This window comes from Mixophyes fleayi, chromosome 4 (genome assembly GCF_038048845.1).
Source record: "Mixophyes fleayi isolate aMixFle1 chromosome 4, aMixFle1.hap1, whole genome shotgun sequence".
Lineage (NCBI taxonomy): Eukaryota > Metazoa > Chordata > Amphibia > Anura > Limnodynastidae > Mixophyes > Mixophyes fleayi.
In genome coordinates, this window is record NC_134405.1 from 137446466 (window position 1) to 137469799 (window position 23334).

General features: G+C 37.6%; 1 protein-coding gene across 1 annotated transcript; it reads left to right on the forward strand.

Annotated features, from left to right (window-relative positions):
• Positions 1-2739: 2739 nt before the first annotated feature.
• LOC142149976 (cathepsin S-like) lies at positions 2740-23315 on the forward strand. Its single transcript, XM_075205250.1, has 8 exons — positions 2740-2810; positions 4469-4563; positions 6358-6500; positions 11217-11429; positions 17143-17325; positions 18923-19082; positions 22782-22881; positions 23097-23315. Exons 2-8 carry the CDS (start codon positions 4470-4472, stop codon positions 23203-23205), a joined length of 1002 nt encoding a protein of 333 aa, XP_075061351.1. The 5' UTR covers positions 2740-2810; position 4469; the 3' UTR covers positions 23206-23315.
• Positions 23316-23334: the final 19 nt, after the last annotated feature.

Sequence of the window (23334 nt, forward strand, 5' to 3'; positions counted from 1 at the left end):
TTGGGTGCAAAATTATGACAGGAGACGTATAAATTGTATAAAAATATTGATGCATCCCTATGGGAGAGGCTGAAGACAATGAGTCATCCTTTGGCAGGAGGATAAATGAGTAGAAAAGTAAGTATGGCGACAGGTACATGCGTGACAGCCTCCTCCACCATCACATCTTCTCCCTCAGTAGCGCTTATTCGTGCCTCTTTTCTGCTTTACAATTCCGGTTTTAATAAAAACAAAATGAGTGACATAGATTGCCGTGACCCTTTTAAAAAATGTCAGGCTCAATTGATCTGGTTAAGGTCAATAAAATATGGAGTGAAGTGCAAATGAAAAACTCTACTCAATGAAACACCAAAACTTTCAATATACATTTCTTTGCAAGTAAAACAAATGGTCATAAAACTCTGCATTTGCAAAATTTTAATAAAAAAAGACAGTAAACAAAAGACCTAAGATATATTGTATTTTAAAAAGTTGCTTTGATTTGGATAAAGTCCTGTGGAGTAATTGACTTTCATCTCACTGGTGGTCCCTCTCACTGCCTGGTCTTGTTGGGATTTTGAGCTGCCCCGTTCTAAACTATACACTCTCAACTACTGTATGTGCCAGTCAGTGCCTATATTAAATAAAAAGCCATGTCCAGGTGACCATATCTTTGAGAAAGTTCAGCTGAGCTGAACGAAACGCGTTAGAAGGTGAGGACATTGAAACAACTATCCATTTGTCATTAATAGATCGATGGTTTAATCTTTTACGGAGCTCCTTTTTTTGGCTATCTGCAGTAGCCTTTTTGGACTGATTCAATACTATCGATGCTATCGGCATATGAATTGCTACAACCTGTTCCGTTGGGCGGATTCTACTTACATCGTGCTGGGGAATACTTTGCACTACGCGTGCTAAGCACCTTTGGATCGGCCACGTTAAGGAATATTCTTTATGCTGCTAGTCTGTCGGGCTATACTTGGTTTGGTACGGTAAGACTACAATTTTTATTCAACTACTGGACTCATCTATGGACAGTTAATTATTTTGGGACATTGACAATATTATAGTGATATAGTATATCTCAAAATACTCCTAACATGCAAAACTAGAATGAATTGCTCTGAGACTCTTGTTCACAGTTGATTATAAGTTTCATCACAGACATTATTCAATTATTTAATATCTCTCTTACATCTAAGTTTATCAGCTGATCTCAACCAATATACTCTTTATCCCCCCAACGGGGAATCCATCCAGTTGCCCTATTGTGTTAATCCAGATACATGCTTATATCCGCATTACAGTGGAATATATTCTGTGGATATTTTTTTGTACTTATTGAGAGATGTTTTCTATTTATTAGCTGTTCTTCCATTGTGCTATTTGTATATATTGTATGATGAGACCGGTCTCAAATGCTGTGACTTGTATGTATTATTAAAGTAATTCTATTGTTTTTAAATAAGCATTGCCCAAGCGATTGTATTGTGTTTCTAACGCACAAAGTGATTTATTTTAGCAGATGTAAAAAGTTAACAGTTCAATACATGATTATATTATGATACAGTACAGTACAGCCAATACCAAAAGATACATACATACCGCTGCGCTAACCACGGGCACCAGTGAACAGCAATTCACCCTTGAATACTGTGATCAGAGTAGACTGAGGCTAGTGGGGGTGCAGCTATGATTATATATACAGACAGTGTTACAGAGTGAACAATAGAGATGACGTGGCTTGCTTCTATAGGTCCAGACATCAGATGGGTCCAGGGTAAACAGGTCATAGGCTAGTTCAGACTAAGGAATCCAAAGGTGGGGGTCGTCTCTCCAGGGGAAGTGCTCCAGTTACAGTTAAACCATTAGCATTTCATAGCCAGCATCATACAAAGGTTTATTCCCTAACATCAATAACTAAAGTATGCAATGTGCGATCTCTTCGCCGAATGCACCGGACAGCTGCTGATGAATAGGGGTTTAATATGATACTAGACATGACACCTTTCCTATAAGCTGAACCTTAAATATCACTGAAGTGTACATATAATCATATTATATAAACTAATAATAAACTAAATACTATCTGCTCATAAATTACAGTGTAACGGACTAGCATGAATATGAATTATATAAATAACTAAATGTTGTAATGCGAGTGTGTACGTGCGTATTTTACTGTGCGATCGCACTACGCGCTGTGTTAGGTGGCGTACGGATCTGTGTTACGTGGCGTACGAATCGCAATCGCACGGCAAAACAATATTAACCAATATACTTTCGTTCATCCAATTATACGACTTCAACAGTTTGTTCTAATATTTTAACCAATATTTTAAACACATAGTTTATTAAACAAGAACTAGAAGACTCACTAGCGCTGTCATGTGCTCTTTCGTTTATGTCCAGGTGGCTGCAGTTTTCCCAAGCAGGGGCTGGGAAATTACTATTTTCATCCTATTAAGTGAAATGCCCTGCAAAAATATACTATTAGGTGGAAAGATTTGCAAAATGTCAATATTCTAGATGAAATGGTTCACTAAAATCTAATGTGAAAATCATCAGTAAATATCTTTAAATGTATTTACATATATTTTATGAATTCATATACTCATAATTCTGGTGATCACATTTTATGTGCAGTTAGATCTAGCTGATGATGAATTATTTCCTATGAGTACTGTTAGATAGAGATGCAAATCTCCATATAATCTCATGTGATTGTGAACTGGTTATCAACACATGCATTCTAGTTGTTGATAGGACGGCCTTTAAATAGTCCCATTGTATCGGAAAGTTGTGTGATACAGAAAAGCAGCTTCCAGGTAGGGTATGGATGGATTTGTCATTTAGGTTCTGTAAGATAAAATCTCTGAACCAAATGCTATGTAAACAGAGTCTGATTTTATTAACTGTATTGACTCTCAGTTTAAGATATGTAATATTTATTTTCAATTTCTGAAAGGATTCATGTTACAGCAGCAATAAGATAAGTTTAATGTAATTTTTACTATTACATAATTAAGGTATGGCGAATATTATTTAAATGCATTAATTATTATTTATAGTATATTATTATTCACACATGAACAGTATGTAGGGTAATATTTAAAAAATAGCTTGATGAGTTAGGGGACAGAGTTTGCTTCAAATTTATTTTCCATTATGAGCACCATAGGAAATAATATACTAAATTACTTTTTCACAGTGTGCTAGCATCCTCTTCCATTATTAAATTGTGTGGCAAAAAAGATTTTTTTATTATTATTGCAGTATCGTGTTAGCCAGAAAAATCTATGTGATGTTAAATACTTTCGTGTCAAAAAAGATAAAAGTATTATAGGAGTGATACCTTTATTGGCTAACCAAATTTTTTTTATTATATTTGCTAGCTTTCAGAGCACAGAGGCCCCTTCATCAGGCAAGTTTACAAATGAATGACTGAGAAAAAGGCACAACATTTAAGAGCTGTTACATCAAGAAATTTGTACAGGGGGGGAATACATCATTATTATAGTGCATCATGGTTGCTGATCATGTCTTTGTGAATAACATTGGGCTTGATTCAAGGGGGGGATAAATGTAAAATGTGGGAACAGATTTATAGTTGGGGTAGGACATGTCCTAGAGCAACTTTAAATTTCAGTGTACAAATAAGCTGTCAAGTATTTATGTGCTACATGAAAAAACAGCCACTATTTTCCTTATGTGCAAAATAATAAACTAGTTTGCACCCCTTGCATTGCAACATGGTTTTTGGTCAGAAAACTTGAGTAAGAAAAGTTACTCAATTTTTTGCTTAAATTTCCTTAATGAATCAGGCCCATTATTTGTAAAATAAAAGGCTAGAACATGGAGTAAAAATGTATACGTATGGACAGGGCCGGATTAAGGGAATGGAGGCCCCTGGGCTAAGGGGGCTTCCATTCCACTGTGAGTGCCCCCCCCCAGTGAGCCGAGCAGTCCCGCCCCCACCTCCCAAGGCGCTCACCTCCTTGTCCTGGCAATGCAGTACTTCCCCGGCGCGCTGTACGCTCTTTACTGAGGAGGTCTCGTGAGAGTGAGACTCGCGAGATTTCCTCAGTAAGGAGACTACAGCGCGCCGGGGAAGGACCGCAGTGAAAGTGCTCAGCAGCATTGATCTCGCCGAGGGCGCCCCCGTCCCCGACCGATCAATACTGCTGTTGAGCACTTAAAAGGCCCCCCTGGATGCCATAGGCCCCTGGGCTGTAGCCCAGTTAGCCCTATGGTTAACCCGGCCCTGCGTATGGATGTAGTTAGGTAAATAAGAACATATATGAGACACTGTATCTCATTAACATATTGAAATCCAGAAATCATTTTTTGGGACTCATGCAAAGTTTACCAGTTATTTTGTTTGTGTTTTTGCAAATACTACAAATCAGTGTGATAGATAACAATAAATGACACAAACCATTTCACTCATAGCAGGTCTGTTCTCTTGTTTGTACATTGCATGCAGGATGAAGAATTTAATTGTTTTAGGAGCAGCATTTCTTGTAGCTTCAGCTGTAAATGTTCTCGATGAAGAGTGGACCATTTGGAAATCTAATTATGGTAAGAAAATTAGGCTATAATTTACATTTTGCATCCTAGATACGCATTTTGAATATTAGTGCCATCAGATTTGCAGTGAAACTAGAGATGTGTGTTACCTATACAGAAAATATGTAATCTATACACTCACATGTTTTAAAATCTGTCCATTGGTCAAATACACATTTTTTGTTTCATAAAATAACATGATTTTAATTAAGGGATAATATCTTTAAATCATATAATATAATAAAGTTATATCCCATCTCAAAAGTGTACTTACCTGTGGACTGGCGTTCAAAAGGTTCAGCGGTATTACAATGAGCTTTGCTATATCATTAGTTTCATGAGAAAGCATTGCAAATTCACTAATATACTATTGAGATGGTTTCTTAGAATGTATCAGTATTGGCAGTATTGACATAACTGGGGGACTAGCACCAGGGCCCCTACACTGGGATGATAGCACCTGCCGCCCCCCCCCCCCCCCCAATACTACTTTCTATAAAAAAAACTAATTAGTTCTCCCTGCCTTGCGGCACCCGCCATCCTCCTTAATGTGTGGCATTAGAGCGTGCACTGCTCAGAGAAAGCTGTGCCTATGTATCCTGTCCAGTGCACTCATTACTGTCATCAGTGAGTGCAGTGTTTGGCGATCTCAGCAGGCTTCATTTTAATTGTGATATTAATTGCCCTGAGCCCCCCCTAACTGTAACTAAGTTTAATACCCTCGTAATAATCAATTGTGGAGCAGGTTGTGCTTCTAAGGAAGATAATGGGGGTGATTTAGTAACTTTATAGCCTTCTGTTATCTTGTTAAATCTATGTTCAATCAGATGCAGAAAAATAAAGCCTAATTATTTTAATCAAAAACAGGTCTATTTAGGGAGTCCTGATTTAGAGATAGGAATAAATGCATTTGAAAGGTGCTGAAGTACAGTATAACTAAATGTGCAAAGACTTACCTGGAGAAAAGGGGCAATTCATAAAGAAAAAAGCTGCATCGAGTCACATATATATAAGTAGTCTTGTATAAGCTAAGGAGAACACCGGTCATCTGTACCATGTTTGGACAACCTATCGGGGGAGAAACATATTCTAAACAGCCACATGGTTTTATGGAAATATCATATTTGTTAAAACTGTGTGTCTGCTGTAACCTCCTAAGTGCTTCAATGGTTCACTTCTCAAATTTGTGATTTAATATTTTTAAAAAGTCCTTTTCTCCAAATCGGAGAAACTGTCAGCTGCTCCAAATAGCCACAGATTTAAAAATATTAGAGTGTACATTTCATAAATTGCTGGTGAAATGATATGTGTTTACTTTTGTTTTATATTTTATTTTGTTGATTTTTATCTCGAGCTCAAGTAATATGTATATTATTATATGGAAGATAGGCATTTTTTAATAAATAAATGTTTATTTCTTACCATCAATAGTCTCATTATGACATATTTCTCATAGTTCAAGTCAGATACAAGAGCATCTTACTGCTATGCCTGTGAACTTGCACTGCTTACTATTGTAAAGTATAATGGAGCTAATGTTACAGCAAAGTTCATAATACCAATATGTTATCAGACTGCGCTGAATTATCTGTCAGCTCAATTTGATTTACGAATTTACAAGAATTCAGAAGACCCCTCTCCCCTTCTATATATTTTTCATATATAAGGGGTATTATGCTGTTCTTCTAAGTTATGTATTAATGAATCATGGGGTGAATCTCTGTGAAATTATTATTCATTTTCAAAATGCCAACATTCCTCACAATACTGTACAATTAGAGATTACATTTATGCATTTTTATGCAGAAAAGGAATATACTAATAAAAAAGAAGAAACATTTAGAAGACAAATTTGGGAGGCAAACTGGCAGAAAGTGGAGAAGCACAATAGCTTGGTTGAGCAGGGCTTAAAGAATTATACTCTGGCAATGAATACATTTGCTGATAAGGTGAGTTAGGATTGCATTTTTGTTCTTAATTGTTCATTGTATGGGAACTCAGGTCCCCCAGTCTATTATTCATAAGTAAGAGTGTTTGATTGAGACAAAATAACACACAACTTGGTAGAGGCTATGATAGTACTGAATAACAAAAAATGAGATCCATTGATACGGTTTTGCTTCAATGGCAGCTGTTTACGTGCAACATATACACTGCCACTAGGGAATCCATAGATTGTAACATTAAAATAGATTTAACTATTAGCTGTAAGTAACAATATAATTTTGTCCCCAGTAGAGCACTATCTCACTTCTTCAACCTCTTCTAGCAGATAGATGACATAGTCCACTTGCCCTGATGTCTCTACACTCTCCTAGAGACTCTATCAGACTCTAGGTGGATCACTACTCTCAGGGGACAGACTGCCTTGGTCGCTGGTCCCTGGTCTGGACCTACAACTTCCTTCTGGCATTCTACCTCCAAATAGACACATAAAATATGCAAAATAAGCTCCCTGCTGAGTTGCTTTGGATGGCCATACACTCTGTGCGTGTGACAGATAATTTTAGACCTAATTGGCCACAAATAATAGCATGCATTGCCCAAAAAGACAGCTGATCTCAATTAATATCAGACAGGGGCCTAGCAGATGTTAATCGTGAAAATTAAACAAAAAATAAATCTGGTCACACGTTAACTACTATGCATGTGGTCATTATCCAACCATGCAAATCGTGCACTGTTGGATATGGCCAAGCACTGTACAGTTGGATCTTTCAGATAAGGACATACACATGTTATGCTTGGGCATGTGGAACAGCCAGAGTTAACTTGTAAAGTCTTCGCAATTGCTTTTTTACATCGTTAAAAACGAACAGCAGGTAGAACCAGAAGCCAAACTGAAGTATGGACGGGAAGGGGATGTCAAATTTGGGTACTTTTTGTACCCAGTCAGAAAGTTCTCATTTAATATGTAACAGATGGAATGTTCAATAAAACTGCACCCCATCCACCTGCAGCAGACCTCACTATCTAAATGTCACCCCAACACATTTGCCAAAGACATAAAAAAAAATAAAGGATGCTGAATATCTGCGCTAGTGTAAAAATACAAAACTTATAAGGTATACACAAAAACATTAGAGAGTTCAAAAGTATAGTCCTTGAATAGAATACGTGAAGATGGTTCTTCTTTGTGACTCCGTTGTTAACATGTAAAAAAACAACATATAAAAAAAAGAGAAAACAAAAACAACATAGTGTAACCGGTATTTCACTATATATATTATTTTAGAATTTTCCATAATGTTATTTGATTCAAATGTGAATAAAACACTGTATGCTACTTAACCTAGCAATTAAAAGACAGAGCTTAATACATTCACAATCATAACTATAAGCATGCATCTTAGAGGCTATTATGGCTGTAAAGAAAATAGGGTCTATGTAGATATCCTACTAGTAATAAAAACCTTAATAGGAAAATAACGTAGAAAAAAAAATATATATTTTCTGGATCACCCAAGATTTGAACTCACATATTACTTTACATATGCTAACCATAGACCAACATGTTGAGCTACAAGCTCTATTGTTACTTAATATGACATCTGGACATCCTTAAAGTAAAATAACATTCAACTGCCTTAATGGTATAAGACAATGGTTCCCACACTTTTGCAGTTCGCGGCACCCTTAGAGTCTCCATAATTTTTTCAAGGCACCCCTCCAAAATAATTACTGAGCAGTCCTGTCTTAGAAGTAATTGGGTCAAAAAAATGTAATAAGTATTTAGGTCAGGATAGAAATACTTATTTAGTTGTATGCAAAAACGCCCCCCTCTGCATCCAGTCACTCTGCCCCCTCTGCATCCAGTCACTCTGCCCCTTCTGCATCCAGTCACTCTGTCCCCTCTGCATCCAGTCACTCTGCCCCCTCTGCATCCAGTCACGCTGCCTCCTCTGCATCCAGTGATGCTGCCCCCTCTCACGCTGCCCCTTATGCCCTCTCTCACGCTGCCCCCTCTGCATCCAGTGACGCTGCCCCGTCTCACGCTGCCCATTGTGCCCTCTCTCACACTGCCTCCTCTCATGCTGCCTCCTCTGCCCTCTCACGCTGCCTCCTCTCACGCTGCCTCCTCTGTCCTCTCTCACGCTGCCTCCTCTCACGTTGCCCCCTCTGCCCTCTCTCACGCTGCCTCCTCTCCCGCTGCCCCTGCTGCCCTCTCTCATGCTGCCCTCTCTGCCGTCTCTCACGCTGCCTCCTCTCACGCTGCCCCCTCTGCCCTCTCTCACGCTGCCCCCTCTGCCCTATCTCACGCTGTCCCCTGTGCCCCCTCTCACACTGCCTTCTCTCACTCTGCCCCCTCTGCCGTGACCAGACACATGCTGGAACATATTTCTTTTGAAATAAAAGCATAAGAAACAAATTTCTCTGTGTGAATTCCAGTAACAGTAATGATGTGCGCTTACCACATGTAGAGGAAACAAGGGCTTGTATAAGAACTGACAAATCTGTACAGATCAGGGTTTAAACGAAACGGCCGTTCACCACAGCTTTTTCCAGACCTCTGATCATCAGATATTATGGGAAGCGCTCCTGGACACAGATCCCCACTTCCACCAACACGTTTCGAATATAATTCTTTGTCAAGGTGTGGGTAACTCGCCTAGGATTTGAGTTTAAATACCCCAGAACCAATCAAATTTGCATACATTTTGTAGTTAAAATATATTCATATTTATACAACACACTGTATCTAATACTTTAATAGCAAACCATCAATGTCTAAATATACATAATATACCAAAAAACAAAAAAATTTAATACTACTTCAGCTGTTGGGTAATTAAACATTACATCAGCTGTTGGCTATATGCTAATTAACAGCTGAAAAACAGAACTTCATAAATCTTAAATACAGAGTCATAGAAATAAGTATATTTATCTAAGGTTATTATGGATAAAAATAGAGATATTGATTTATGCAAACACCATATTTATAATTTATACATTAATTAAAAAAAATAAAATTAAACTCAAACGAAAATTATTTTTCTGGATCTCTTAAGTTTAAAACTCAGTCATTCACATATGCTAACCTTAAACCAACATGTTGAGCCACAAGCTCTATTAGTACTTGGTATGATATCTAGACATCGTAAAAGTAAGATTGTATTTGACTGAATGAATAATTAAACAAACTCAGAAGTGTTTCTATTATGTCTTCTTACATATGGGACAATGAATATCCAAAAATCATGTATAAAACTTCATCATGTAAAAAGCCTAATAAAAGTGGTCTCTAGTATGATCATAAAAAGACCTGGACACATATGAGTAACATAAAATCCAATCTAACTAAAACACATAGAGTATACATGGAACTACCATATAACAACAAGCTTATATTTATATTGCATATGGACCAGACCATACAGGTACCCAACATCCACTGACTAGATGAGCTATAGGCCCTCTGAGAATCCCTATGTCTAAGTTGAACATGTTTCAACAGACTTTTCAGAAGAACCACTTTAATCTGAAATCTTTGTTTAAACCGTTTGGTAATAAAGAATCAAATGAATAAATTAATTGCATTTCTTCCTGTGCTAATGAGATACTGAAGTCTTTTTTTCTCCATTCGCACCAACTACTTTAATGCAGCAAAATGAGGTGAAAGAGTCCATATTGCATTTATGTTCTTCTTTACAGTGCAAAGATACGGAATGCAGGGTGTAACCATTTTTAATATTTATTACATGCTCCGCCCTTTCTTTTAGTTGTTTTAATTTTTGTCATTGTAAATAAAACTATTGATCTTTGATTCAAGATAATAGATACAGTTAATCTTGATACTGTACATATTATTTCGAGATGCGGCAGATATGAGTCATACTCAAGGGATATATAAGGACAGCAGCACAGATTAGCAGTTATCAGCTATTTCAATTTCACATACTTTCTTTATTTTTTGGGTTTATTATTTCATTATTTTTATTTATTTCTTTTCTCCTCACTTTAATTACTTCGCTAATGAGATATAGCCTTATTAAGGGCAGACCAAGTGATAACATACATGTTGTTTCAATTTTAAATAAAAAAATAATAAAGTTGAATTTTAATCTTATATTGTTCAATAAGAGTCCCAAGAGTGCCTCACAGTACAGGCTTCTCTCTTCCCTTTTGATTATTTTCTGTGCATCTACGCATGTGCACTGAACTGGAAGCCCAGACTTGAGCTTCGAGTTCACATTAGTAATATTATTTTAAAAAGCAAAACACAAATACATTTTTTTTAAAAATCATTTAAAAAGGAAAACAAAAAAACTTTGTTAAAAAAAATAATCAATTTTGTTATTTTCCCAAAGGCTGCAGAAGCCATGGGAGGAGGGGTTGGAGGATTCACATGAAGATATTTATGGTAGCTCCCTGTATCCCCCCTCAAATCCTTCATTATCGCCATTCAGAGTGATAAGGAGTCTGCAGCAATACTTGTACCACCCCTGTCCGTCATAAATAGGCTCCCCCATGCTACTGAGACTTAAAACTAGTATTGATTTCCATTATGTTATATGCTTTTTTTTTTTTATTGAGCTCTCATTTTGCTTTCATTGTTGTATATAAATTAAAATACCAAGGTATGTAGTCAATATAGTTATGGAAAAAATGAATATTTTTAAAATTGACCTAATACTTGTTTTTTTTTATAATATTGTGTATAGACTGTTCACGAACTGCTGTATCAAAACAGCCCATGTTATTCAAGGCAAAAACAAAGAACACCAGAAAGTACTCCTAAGCCAGCACGGGCTTCTTCTTGTGAAACAAAGACAAATGCAAAGTTCCCTGAACAGGTGGACTGGAGAACATCAGGGTGTGTCACTCCTGCTAAAAATGCAGGATTGCTTTGTAGAGCATGTTGGGCTTTTGCCTCGGTAAGGATATATATATTTGTATTATTATTTATTATTTTATTTTGTGGAACATAAGGGGTTTTAGAATAAAACAGGCTCTCTATATACAGTAGATGTGTTTAAAGTCACTGACTTGTTTACACATTCATTCATGGAACGCAGGTGACAAAATAGACTCGTACACACAACATGTGTATTAGTAAATAAAGGATTAAAATACACTAATAAAGTAAGGGTAAAATAACAAGAATTGACTGGTTTATTAAGGCTCACTACTATATATATTACTATGATCAATATCCTAATAACCCTAGTGAATCCTGACCTAATTTTGCTTATGGTTCCTCAATGGCCCCCTCAAAATAAGTTGTTTATTAGCAAATATAATCTGCATAAATGTCACGAGCCGCGGCGGTACTCACAGCCGCCGCGGCTCGCTTCCTATGCCTCCCGGCGTCCCGGCCGTCACCATGACGAACGACCGGGACGTCACTTCCGCCCAACTGCCGACCGTTGCCAAGGCAACGGCCGGACGCCTCTGCAGCGCGGCGGCCAGGCAGCCGGGTGCGCACGCGCATATGGGGCAAACAATCAGATTCAGCCTGTGGCTGAATTAGCAGGCATTAGCCTGCAAGTGTGGATGCCAGGGCCAAGCCCTGATTGGCGCATAGTGTAGCAGGCAATTAGCCTGCAAGTGTGTTCTATCTGGGGGCAGGCTCTGATTGGTCCATCTGGATATTTAAGGCAATGAGGTCTGCTGCCTCATTGCCGGTTATAGCTTCTGTGCTCCAGTCTGCTGACCTGCTTGTTCCAGTTCCTGTATCCTGATATCGATATTTGACTTCCCATGTATGACCCTTGGCTTGTATTGGACTTCGCTCGTGTTTCCTGTGACCCTGATCCTTGGCTTGTTTACCCGTTCCGCTACTTTGCCTGTGACCTCTGACCTCAGCTTGTTCATCGATACTGCTATCTGCTGCCGGCCCTTGACCTCTGCGTGGACCTGACTCTTCTTGCCTGGGTTCTCCCCAGCCGGTACACACTTCACGACCCTCTGTCAGTCTGCGGCCCAGTCTGTCCCCACCATCAGGGGCTCCAGTGAGCACCTGACTGGCAGAGTAGACTCCGGGTTGTGTTGTGCCGGCTGGAGGGGTTCCTAACAATAAACCTATGTTTTTGATTGTCTGAGCGCAATTCAGTAGTGAACGTTTTCTTTGGAATATCTGTAATCAGACCTCTGCATATGAATACATTTCACCTGGCCCAGTGAAAATGCACTATGGTGTGTGCACTTTGGTTTCAATGACTATAAGTATTTGGGAGTTACTAGTACCACTTAACTGCCAGTAGTGTCAGGTGTGCGGAATTGGCCTCCTCAATGCTGTACCAGTTCCTGTGATATAATGACTTGGTGCAGTGGACCTGAACTGTGTCCCTGCTTGCTATGTTGGTCTTCTTTCATGGACTCTGCAGCTGGATTGGCAGTACTTGTCTCTTCTCCCCTATCCTGCCCTGACCTGAACTATTTTATATTCCTATTCTACACCCCTAAATGAGCCTCTGCTCTTTCTGTTCTACTGACTTAAAGGTTTCCTGAATATACTGATAACTAATTGACTGACAAGGTGATAATATTTAAAAAAGTCAACCAAAAGCCATATTAACTGAAAGACTTTCTAACTGTTCACACTTAACTGACTGACACTAAGTGGCGTATGTAGAGTTGGAAGCAATTTACACTGAAAACGTAAGAATAAATTGAATCCCGCAATTCAATCCCGCTGTATTCTGAGTCACACATATGACATATGATACATATGTGACTCTGAATAGTATGCAAAATGCGTACATTTTGTAAGATACACTTATCATACACAGCTGACACTACAATTAAATAAATTAAAAAAGTGTGATTCCCCCCCCCGCCCCAAAGCCAAACCAACCCTAGTGCTGCAGTCAAGACTCGTACTGACAAAAGTAGTGTGACAAAAAACGTAGGGTCCCCCCAAAATTGCCAATACCAGCATTAGGTTATGCCAGCCACGACTGGTGACACAATAGCAGGGAAAACACAGCATGGGGTCCTAAAGGGAATTAGAAGACACAAATTGGGGGCAGCAAGTGGCAGAGTGAAAGCCGAAGCAAAAGAGTTATTATTATTATTATCCTTTATTTGTTAGGCTCCACAAGGTTTCCGCAGCGCCGTACACAGTACATACAGTAGACTAAACAGGGTAAAACAGTACAAAACAATAAACAAAAATACCAATACGTCAGAAACTCCAGGCTGGCTAATGCAGTAAACACGGAGCAGAAGAACAGGTAGGGAGACATGAGGGAAGAGGGCCCTGCTCATGTGAGCTTACATCCTAAGGGAGGGAAAACAGAACAGGCACAGGGGGAGCCAGATGAGGCGAGGCGGGAGAGCGAGTGGAGGAGATGAAGGGGTTATGTGGATGGTTGGTAGGCTTTAAGGAAGAGGTGGGTTTTCAGTTAGGATAAGGGCTGATAGGCTTGAATAAAGAAAATAGTTTTAAGGGCATGCTTGAAGCCTTGGAGAGTATAGGCTAACCTTACAATGCACTGGAGATCCTTCCACGTAATGCAAGTATAAATACCGGCTGGAATTAAAAGGAATTCCAGGGAAGCCGAAATCAGGTAGCATACAAGGTAGGGTAGGAAACAACAGGGAAAAAGGGGGAGGAAACAAAATAGTTTACATTCTCGAAGTTATTCTCAAGCTGACTAATAAACTTACAAATCATTAATGACTGACTGACCAGCCGACTACCTATTACTTAACTAACTTTCTGACAGGATCTTAGTAACTGAATTACTCAATTCTTATTTACTTCCTCCTTTCCCCTTACACTCTTTACTTGCGCTGCAATCTATCTCTTCTCATTCTGTTAACTGCTTTCACCTCACTCACTGTCACAATACCAGGTTTCCTACCGGTTATGCATGCGCATAAGTTGAATAAGTTGCATTTGCGACCCCCTATGCCTGGAGCGGTGGATTGAAGGTTTGCAAGTGCAACTGAAGTACAGTAAGGACAAGTACACATAAGTTTGGCATCCCCCCTGGAGATGCAGTCTATTGAAACAGGTTACCATGATTACAATCCTGAAATACTAGCACAAAGAAACAATGACAGACATAAAATATTAATGAAATTTTTTTCATAATAATATAAAATATTGATTTGCTTAGCTTCCATTAATAAGGCTGATATACAAATAAATGATTCCATGAATTCACAGTATGGGGGATGTATACTAGAATCTTCATGGAGGAGACTAGCAACAGACTAGAGTTCCAAGAAATGTCTTCAAAGTACAATGCTTTTATAGGTGTTTGGCTCAATAAGAAATCATGTGTATCCAATATGAATGTTAGACAGTAGATGGCAGTATTAATTAATGTATAAAACTACATCTGATGTTTGCATCATAAGCAATAATATTATTATCTCTTATTTATAAGACACCACAAGGAGTCTGAAGTGCCCTCATAGGAGTTTTGAACTAAAATAGCAAAGATACATAAACAGCAAAATTACACAACAGCAACATGCTTATACAACAGTACACTATTCATAAGAATTTTCAAATATTCACTTATATTGCAACCTTTCATAGGGATGGCAAACATAAATTTATCTCTCTCTCTAACATTCCCTTCCAAAAATACATTAAACTGAGTCAGTGCTCATAACCTGGTCTGGTTACAGCACTAGGCTATGCTAGGCTGAGATGGTCCAACTATCACAGGGAGACCTGCAGCGTAAGATCCCCTTGTAATAGTGGGAACCATCCCAAGCCTGGTAAACACATAGATTAATTATTAGCCTGGTATCCTAACAACTCCCAAATCCATACAATGTGCTATCATGAGTTATTGACACTCTGCTATCTGTGTGGTATCCTGAGTTCCTGAAGTCCTGCTACCACAGTGCACTCCCAAATTCCTGACATGCTGCAATCAGCATGCAATAGTGAGTTCCTGGCACTCTCCTACCTGAGTGAAATCCTTTGTTACGGACACTCTGCTACTCATGTGCAATCATGAGTTCCTGACACCCTGCTACCAGTGTGCAGTCTCATATATCTCTTTAGTCTAAGGACAGCCAAACCATTGTCAATTCTTACATGGTTGCAAATGTAATAAAGGTTTCTTCATTTTCGTAAGATCTTTGAATCCACTTGTAACATAATTCCTGACATCCCTGACACAGACATTAAATTAAAACCATTCACATTTAGTAATCAGAAAACACAGTTGATGTCAGCACACATCCTTACTATTGCAAATCTGTACATATCTAGCAAAATGAAAGTATGAGGCATTAGTTCATATTTTGATGAAAACTAATGCCTCATACTATCATTTTGCTAGAAATAAGTAGATTTACAATAGTAGGGATAAGCGCTGACAGCAACTCTGTTCTTTGTTTATATACATAAAGGGCATTTATATTGCCATGCAGCTGGTATCCTGTACAGTATCAGTTTAACCGAGATCAGGCTTATATATTTTTTTACATTTACTAAATAGACCTTTTCAACATCACCACCAGCAGCACCCCTGACATTAAATGGGTGCCCTTCCCATTTAAGAAATACACCTAGTTTACCATCCACCAACCCTGACATTAAATGAATAGCATGATCTGCTGTGTCTCTCTTTTCCTGGTTTAGGAATAAAGTCTCCAAGTATCCCCCAAAGTCTCCAAGTATCTTCCATAGATAAATTCTGGAAGGACCCTTGCCCACCTCCTCTCCAGCATGTAAAGAACAAAATTTTGTTCATTGCTTCCATCGAGCGAATCACTTATCTCCTACAGGGAAAACCAGATAAAAATGATCCCATGTGGGAACCATGGTTCATGTTTGCCTCACCCACTCCTCCTACTCCATAACTACTCCTTGCTGTTCGTCAGCTTGACCCTTCACATGACATGGACAGTGGAGATAACACTTACAATATCTATTTATACAATGATACACTTGGATTATCCTTTAGCCCTCTTTCTGTTTTTTGTACATACCTTGAAAGGCTCTCTGCTCCCATTTTACCCCCCCCCCCCCCTATCCTTTCCTCCCAAATTTTATCATATAACTTTAAAATCTTCAAATGACATGCTGACAATGTCCTATTATTTTTAGTGTTATTTAAATTTATTTACATATTACACTGGTGAACATTCTTTTATCTATGCATGTTGTCTTTTCAAAATAAAAAGTAAAAAAAAATGAATAGCATTGTCATTTAATTAATAGACCTATTTTCTTCAACGAGCCCTAACATCTAGTTAATAGCATTCAGATTTTTCCCAACATTTATTTATTAACTACCGCATTTAATAGAGACCCTACACTGCAATGATAAACCCTACAATATATTAGTAGCACCCGAACCTCAAAGTCTAATCTGAGCTCTACTCTTATTTCCTTCTCACCTCAAGAAAGTTTATTTTTATCTCTCAGTTTATTTCCCAGACAGTATTTAACATATGTGCAAAATCGAAAACTAATTTGCACCCCTTGCATTGTAACATGGTGTTGTCCAGGAAACTACTTACTCAATTTTTTTTACTTAACTTCCCTTAATGAATCAGGCCCATTGTCATTATGAACAAGCCCGAGTCCAGCTTTATTCATGATACACTATATATGCCTTTATTCAGAAGAGGTCAATCCTATTTATATGTGTGGATAACATGTGATTACAGGTAGGCGTTCTTGAATCACGTTATTGTATCAAGCACAAGAAACTGCGTACATTCAGCGAACAGCAATTGATAGACTGTGATCCTGAAAATGGTGGCTGCTGCAGCGGAAGATCTGTGCGTGCATTTGAATATGTTTCTTACACAGGGATCATGGAAAGCAAGGATTATGAATATACACAATCGGTAAAATACTTCTTCAGTTCTTCTAAGAAAATATTGTATTTTAATTTGTGTTTTGAATCCATTTGATGTTCATGACAACTATTCATTTAATGTGTCAATTATTCAGTAGAGAATGCCAACAATGCCCCATATTGCTTAGGCTGGAATTTTATTTTGTATTTTGTTGGTTATTAAAGTACAAGCAAAGAGAAATACTAGGATACTGTAAAAGAGGGGATAATGAGGGCACAATAGGAAGCACATGTTTATGGCTCAATTGTCAGACAGGCAGTCAGCAAGCTCAAATGTAAGCACATAATAGATGTGCATGTAAGGGCAAAAGCAGGTGCACTGTCTAAGTACAAAAGGAAATGCCTGTTTTTTGCACTGCCCTAACCAGTAAATTAAAATATAACATATGATCGGTAGGTATGACGCTAATAACCTATAATAATTAACAGAGTATCAGTGTGAGCTGTTATAAATCTTCTTATAAGCAAATATTGCCAAGGCAATGCCTTGATAAAAGATTCACGTAATTGAAAGACGTCGGCAAGGGGCGGTTACAAGAAGGTACAAGCACGCACTGAACTGTTTGGACCTATGCCCGATTCCTAGAAGTCTGTGGACGTAATCAGCCGGCTACCAGATCGAGTGAGAGGGATCAGAGATTACTACTACACGCTTATATCCATCTGTAATAGGTGGTGTCTGTTTTCTCTGTGGGAAAAAGAAACAGAATTACTTTTATTTACTTTTTAGTTTGTTTTATTGTCGCTTGTATAATAAACGTTTTTATGGGGATAATGTACTATTGTTAGCATTTGTCTTTTCCGGTATACGCTGCAAAGATCTGTTTACAAGAGAGACAGAATCCATCTAGGAAGAGAAGCACCTTATTATGTCTATAGGAACTACGACAATTTGAGTTTATCCTCTTGTAAGTTTGAAATTAAAGAGGAATACACAGTGGTATTCATGGGTTTGGGAGATAGAATTACTCCAGTCAATATGCATGTTACACTATGATGTGTTTTCTCTGGTTTATTTTCCATGTATGAAAATCTGCGGAAGAGATTGGTTGGAACATCACATATGTATTGAACTGATTGATTATTTGGATGACGTATTTTTGGGCCTTTTTCAAGACTTCAGAGTTAGTAGCTATATAGAAAGATATTTATTTTCCGGGACATATGGACATTGTATTGTGATATAGCCCTGCAATATTTGTTTATATGAAGATTTATAACAGCTCACACTGATACTATGTTAATTATTATAGGTTGTTAACGCCCTATCTACTGATCATATTTTATATTTTATTTTCATTTTACATACTTGGGTGGATTGTATGTGGATCGATGGAGGGCTGCTCCAACTAGTCAGTGCAGATAAACCTATATATTTTTTTACATTCATTTTATGACCAGTAAATTACCCTATTGTCACTAACCAGCCTCAGCCAGGGTTTAAATTACAAGGTGTTATCCTTAGTCTAATGAAACTACAATTTTACCAAAGCATGTTCTTTACCCTACACGCTCACTAGGATTTTTTCCCTCAGTGACGATCATGTATGACGTTATTAACACTTTCATTATGATTTTCCATTAAGAACTTTAAGTGCTTGTACAATTGTAAGGAAGCCGCCAACTTAAATATTATCAAATACTACAAGCTGTCAGAAGAGGAGAATATTGCAAAGTCAGTGGCAGTGGATGGACCGGTAGCAGTAACATTTCAAGTGACTCCAGAGTTCTTTTTATATAATGCAGGTAATTTAAAATAAAATATCATGTATTTTATGCTCATTTTTTTGTATATACTAATTGAATATTAGTTTTTCTTACTTACTATCAAAAAACACATGTGCCTGTATGAACATAATTTCATTCCACACTCACATATTATATGACACTGGTATTCATTCTTTTGTTAGATATACACTTTCTGGAAGATTTTATTAATCAGTTAAAAAACAAATAAGCAAAACAGTATAAAGGTATAGCCAAACATATTGGCGCTCATGCAGTTTTTCCTAATAATGCACTATTTATTTCACATATATGTATTTCTTTGGTTTGCAGTGGAATAAAACAAAGAAAAAAAGTCTTAGTTTATTCCACACAGAAATCCATAAATGGTTGGACAGAATATTTCAAGAGGTTTATTGTAACTCACTTTGGAACTGAACGCACCTGTGGTCAGTAGCAGACGCCTGGAAAATAAAAATCCATCATCAAAAGAGCTTTGTGTCATTGTGTACTGCAATGAGCATGGAGAAAAGAAAGAAATCCAGATAATTGACTGAGTAGGTCAGACAGAAGATTGTAGCCAATCCTGAACAATATCAAGGCTACAAAACAATCTCCAGAGACCTTGAAGTTCCTGTTTCCACCATATGGAAGTTTTAGGAAGTTTAATGCTCATGGTACTGTAGCCAACCTTCCTGGAAGTGCCGCAAGAGAAATCTTGATCAAAGACTGCAGCGCAGGATTGCTCTAATAATTGATCAACTGCCATACAGAAGTAAAAGTTAACATACAGACTCAAATTACGAAAATTTCATCTTGCACCATCAGTCGCCAGCTCAAAGAAAGATAGTTATATGGAGTAGGGTCTCACCGCTGTGAGAGAGAGACATAAAGAAGCCTGACTGTACTTTACCAAAACACACCTGAACAAAGCAAATTATTTCTGGGAGAATGCCCTGTGGACAGATGAGACCAAATTAGAGCTTTTTGGTAATTAACACAGCACGGTGGCTAAGTGTTTACCACTTCTGCCTCACAGCACTGGAGTCATGAGTTCAATTCCCGACCAAGGCCTTATCTTTGTGGATTTTGTATGTTCTCCCCGTGTTTGCTTGGGTTTCCTCCAGGTGCAGCGGTTTCCTCCCACATTTCAAAAACATACTAGTAGGTTAATTGGCGACTATTAAATTGACCTTAGTCTCCCTCTCTCTCTGTGTGGGTATGTTAGGGAATTTAGACTGTACGCTCCAATGGGGCAGGGACTGATGTGAATGAGTTCTCTGTACAGCACTGCGGAATCAGTGGCGCTATATAAATAAATGATGATGATGATGATCCCTAGGTCTACAGAAAGCAAAATTAAGTTTTCAAAGAAAAGAGCAGCGCCGTCCCTACAGTTATAAAAGGAGAATGTTCAGTAATGTTTTGGGGATGCTGTGCTGCATCTGGCACTGTGTGCCTGGAATATCTGTATGACATCAAGAAATCTTGAGAAAACCAAACCATTTTTGAGTGCAATGTTGAACCCAGTGTTAGAAAGCTGGGTATCCAAAAATGCCATGGGTCTTTGAGCAGGACAATGACCTCAAACACTTCAAAAACCACCCAAGAATGGTTCAAGACATAACACTGGACAGTATGCAATGTCTAGCACTGATTCAAGATCTAAATCCCATAGAAAACCTGTGAAGAGACCTGAAAACGGCAGTTAGGAGAAGACACCTTCACATCTGGGAGAACTGGAGCAGTTTGCAGAAGAAGAGTGGACCAAACTGCCAGTAGAGTGGTGCAGGAAGCTCATCCATGGCTATAGGAAGTGGTTGATTGTTGAATGTTATTTTGACCAAAGGATGTGCTACCAAATATACGTCTAAGGTGTCAGTAATGTCCTCAATGCCATCTTTTATAATTTTTTGTTTTGAAAGGATATATAGTATTAAAATCAGAATCACAAACAAATGTTCTATAATACTCGCAGAGTAAGAATTGTGGAGAGCAAACACTGTTTCAACTTATGTCTAGCGGAAATGATTAGTTATTTGAAAAAAGTGCAAGGGCGGAATTTTTTATATATTATATTATATTTACTCAGAAATGACAATCCACAATTAATTTTTCACATATATATGATCACTAGCATTTTATTGTAACAGGTGTAAATATTTTCAGCTGGTTTGTTATGGCTTGCTATGTATTTATATAATTTACATATTTAATGTCTGTTGAAATGTTTGCACTCTTTATCTGTGGTCATACAATGTGACAAATAAATACCAAATACCAAACATCCACATACCTGCAGAAATCTCAACTATTCATTTTCAACAACTCTCCATCTCTCTTCAACAACGTTTTCTTCATATTTCTACATTCTCCTATCCTGATCTGACAGTCACAGATCTTAACAAAACCTTAGTAACAGCCCTTGATCAAGTAGCTCCAACTAGTCTTTCCTCTCGCTGTCGACCACAATCTTAGCCATAGTACACTAAGGGAACAAAAACTCACCCACAGAGGAGAACGTCACTGGCATAATTCTTATACATCACATTACTTCCTCAAATATACTGCAGTCTTCCACTCCCATAGTAAACTTTGGATACTGCAAAACAAACTTATTTCCAATCTCTCTTCTCTGCATTTGGCTTCTAACCCCAATCACCTCTGTAATACATTTAAATCTCTCCTCATACCGCCTACCCTAAACACTCTGACAACCATCACTGCCCAAGATCTTAATTCCTACCATAAGAAAAAAAGGGAAAAAATAACACACAAGATAAATATTGGTCTTTAATTAACCCTTAAGTAAATACTTGAAATTATTTTATTTCTTTAATTTATAGAATTAATATTATTGGGTGCTCTCATTTGTTGTATATTAAATGTACAACATGAAAAAAGAAAAGAGCTACTGTTAACATGAGACACACCCTGGGTATTGATGGGGGTGTATTATTTTAGGATGTGATAATGAACTCACATGTCACTAACAAAAATAAAGGTGATATAATAAAATATAACTTATATTGATAATCCTTAAAAGGTTTTTTTTTACTTTAAAAGTGATCAGAGTCACAAACACTCATGTGTATTAAAAAAAAAAAAAACAGGTCACTGCACAATCATCCAGTAAAAAGTATATGAGTTTAGTATATGAGTTCATACAACTGAGGTACAGAAATTATTATGTAGGCAAGGCCAGACAAAAGAGAGCTGAACAGCCCCTTGATTGGTTAGGAGAGCCACAGGAGTAAATAATTTAACAGTCAAGTTTCTGTGAAACATGAGTAAATTACTTTGGTTTACGCTCCCCCCAAATCGTCAAGCAGTGGCAACGCTAGACAGTATGGACTAGTTTCCAGGCCATGAGTAATGGTGTTCGCATGCTATACTAAAAAGCCCTAGACTGCGGAAACAGGAAAATTGTAATAACGTTGTGAATGAGGCTTTTTTTTTTACTATTTTGGTAATAACTAGTGGTCTAGAGGTAGCACAAAGGTGACAAAAATATAGGAAGAGACCAATCTCCACCAGCCCTGAGCTGCAGAATGTAAGTCCTTTTTGCATGTAGAAATGGTCACATATTAATTTGCTGAATATATAGGACAAAGTCTAATACATTTATAATTTTGCAGGACATATTATAATTGTTTTTGAGTTTCATTTTTAGCCCAGAATCGTTTTTTTAATACTTATCTCTTCTTTTTCCTGTAATAGGAGTCTTTGATGGGGAATGTGAGGATGGTGATAGTTTTGGCATGACAATTGTGGGCTATGGGTCCTCTTGTGGAACAGATTATTGGATACTTAAAAATAGGTACGGACTGTTACAATAATCATTAAGGAAATAATTTTAAATTATGCATTTGCATAAATTTCAGGTTAATAAAGTTGGTATTACCTAATCCCAATACAGTGATATCCATGTCTTTGCCAAGTGAGATTCATCTCAGACATATACCTAATTAGTATATTAACATTAAAGAGCCTATCTGTATAACTTTCTAATTTTTCATTCTATTTTCTTTACAGCTTTGGCCAGGAATGGGGTGAAGATGGTTATGCAAGAGTTAAACGCAACATAAATCAATGCTCAATTGCAAACAATGTGTTTGCAGCAGATATTGCAGATCCTGCATAAAGTGAATGACCATTAAAATAATTCACACGCTTATAAGCTTCTTTACCACTATATAAATATGTCTGCTAAACAACAATTATCAATAAAGAATAATTTTGATGCTTTTCACAGATTGACTCACCATCTATG

Coding starts and splice junctions, on each gene's coding strand:
- LOC142149976 (XM_075205250.1), top strand. CDS start 4,470: ATGAAGAATTTAATTGTTTTAGGAGCAGCATTTCTTGTAGCTTCAGCT. Junction 17,326..18,922: donor ATTATGAATATACACAATCG/GTAAAATACTTC, acceptor TTTTCCATTAAG/AACTTTAAGTGCTTGTACAA. Junction 22,882..23,096: donor TATTGGATACTTAAAAATAG/GTACGGACTGTT, acceptor TTTTCTTTACAG/CTTTGGCCAGGAATGGGGTG.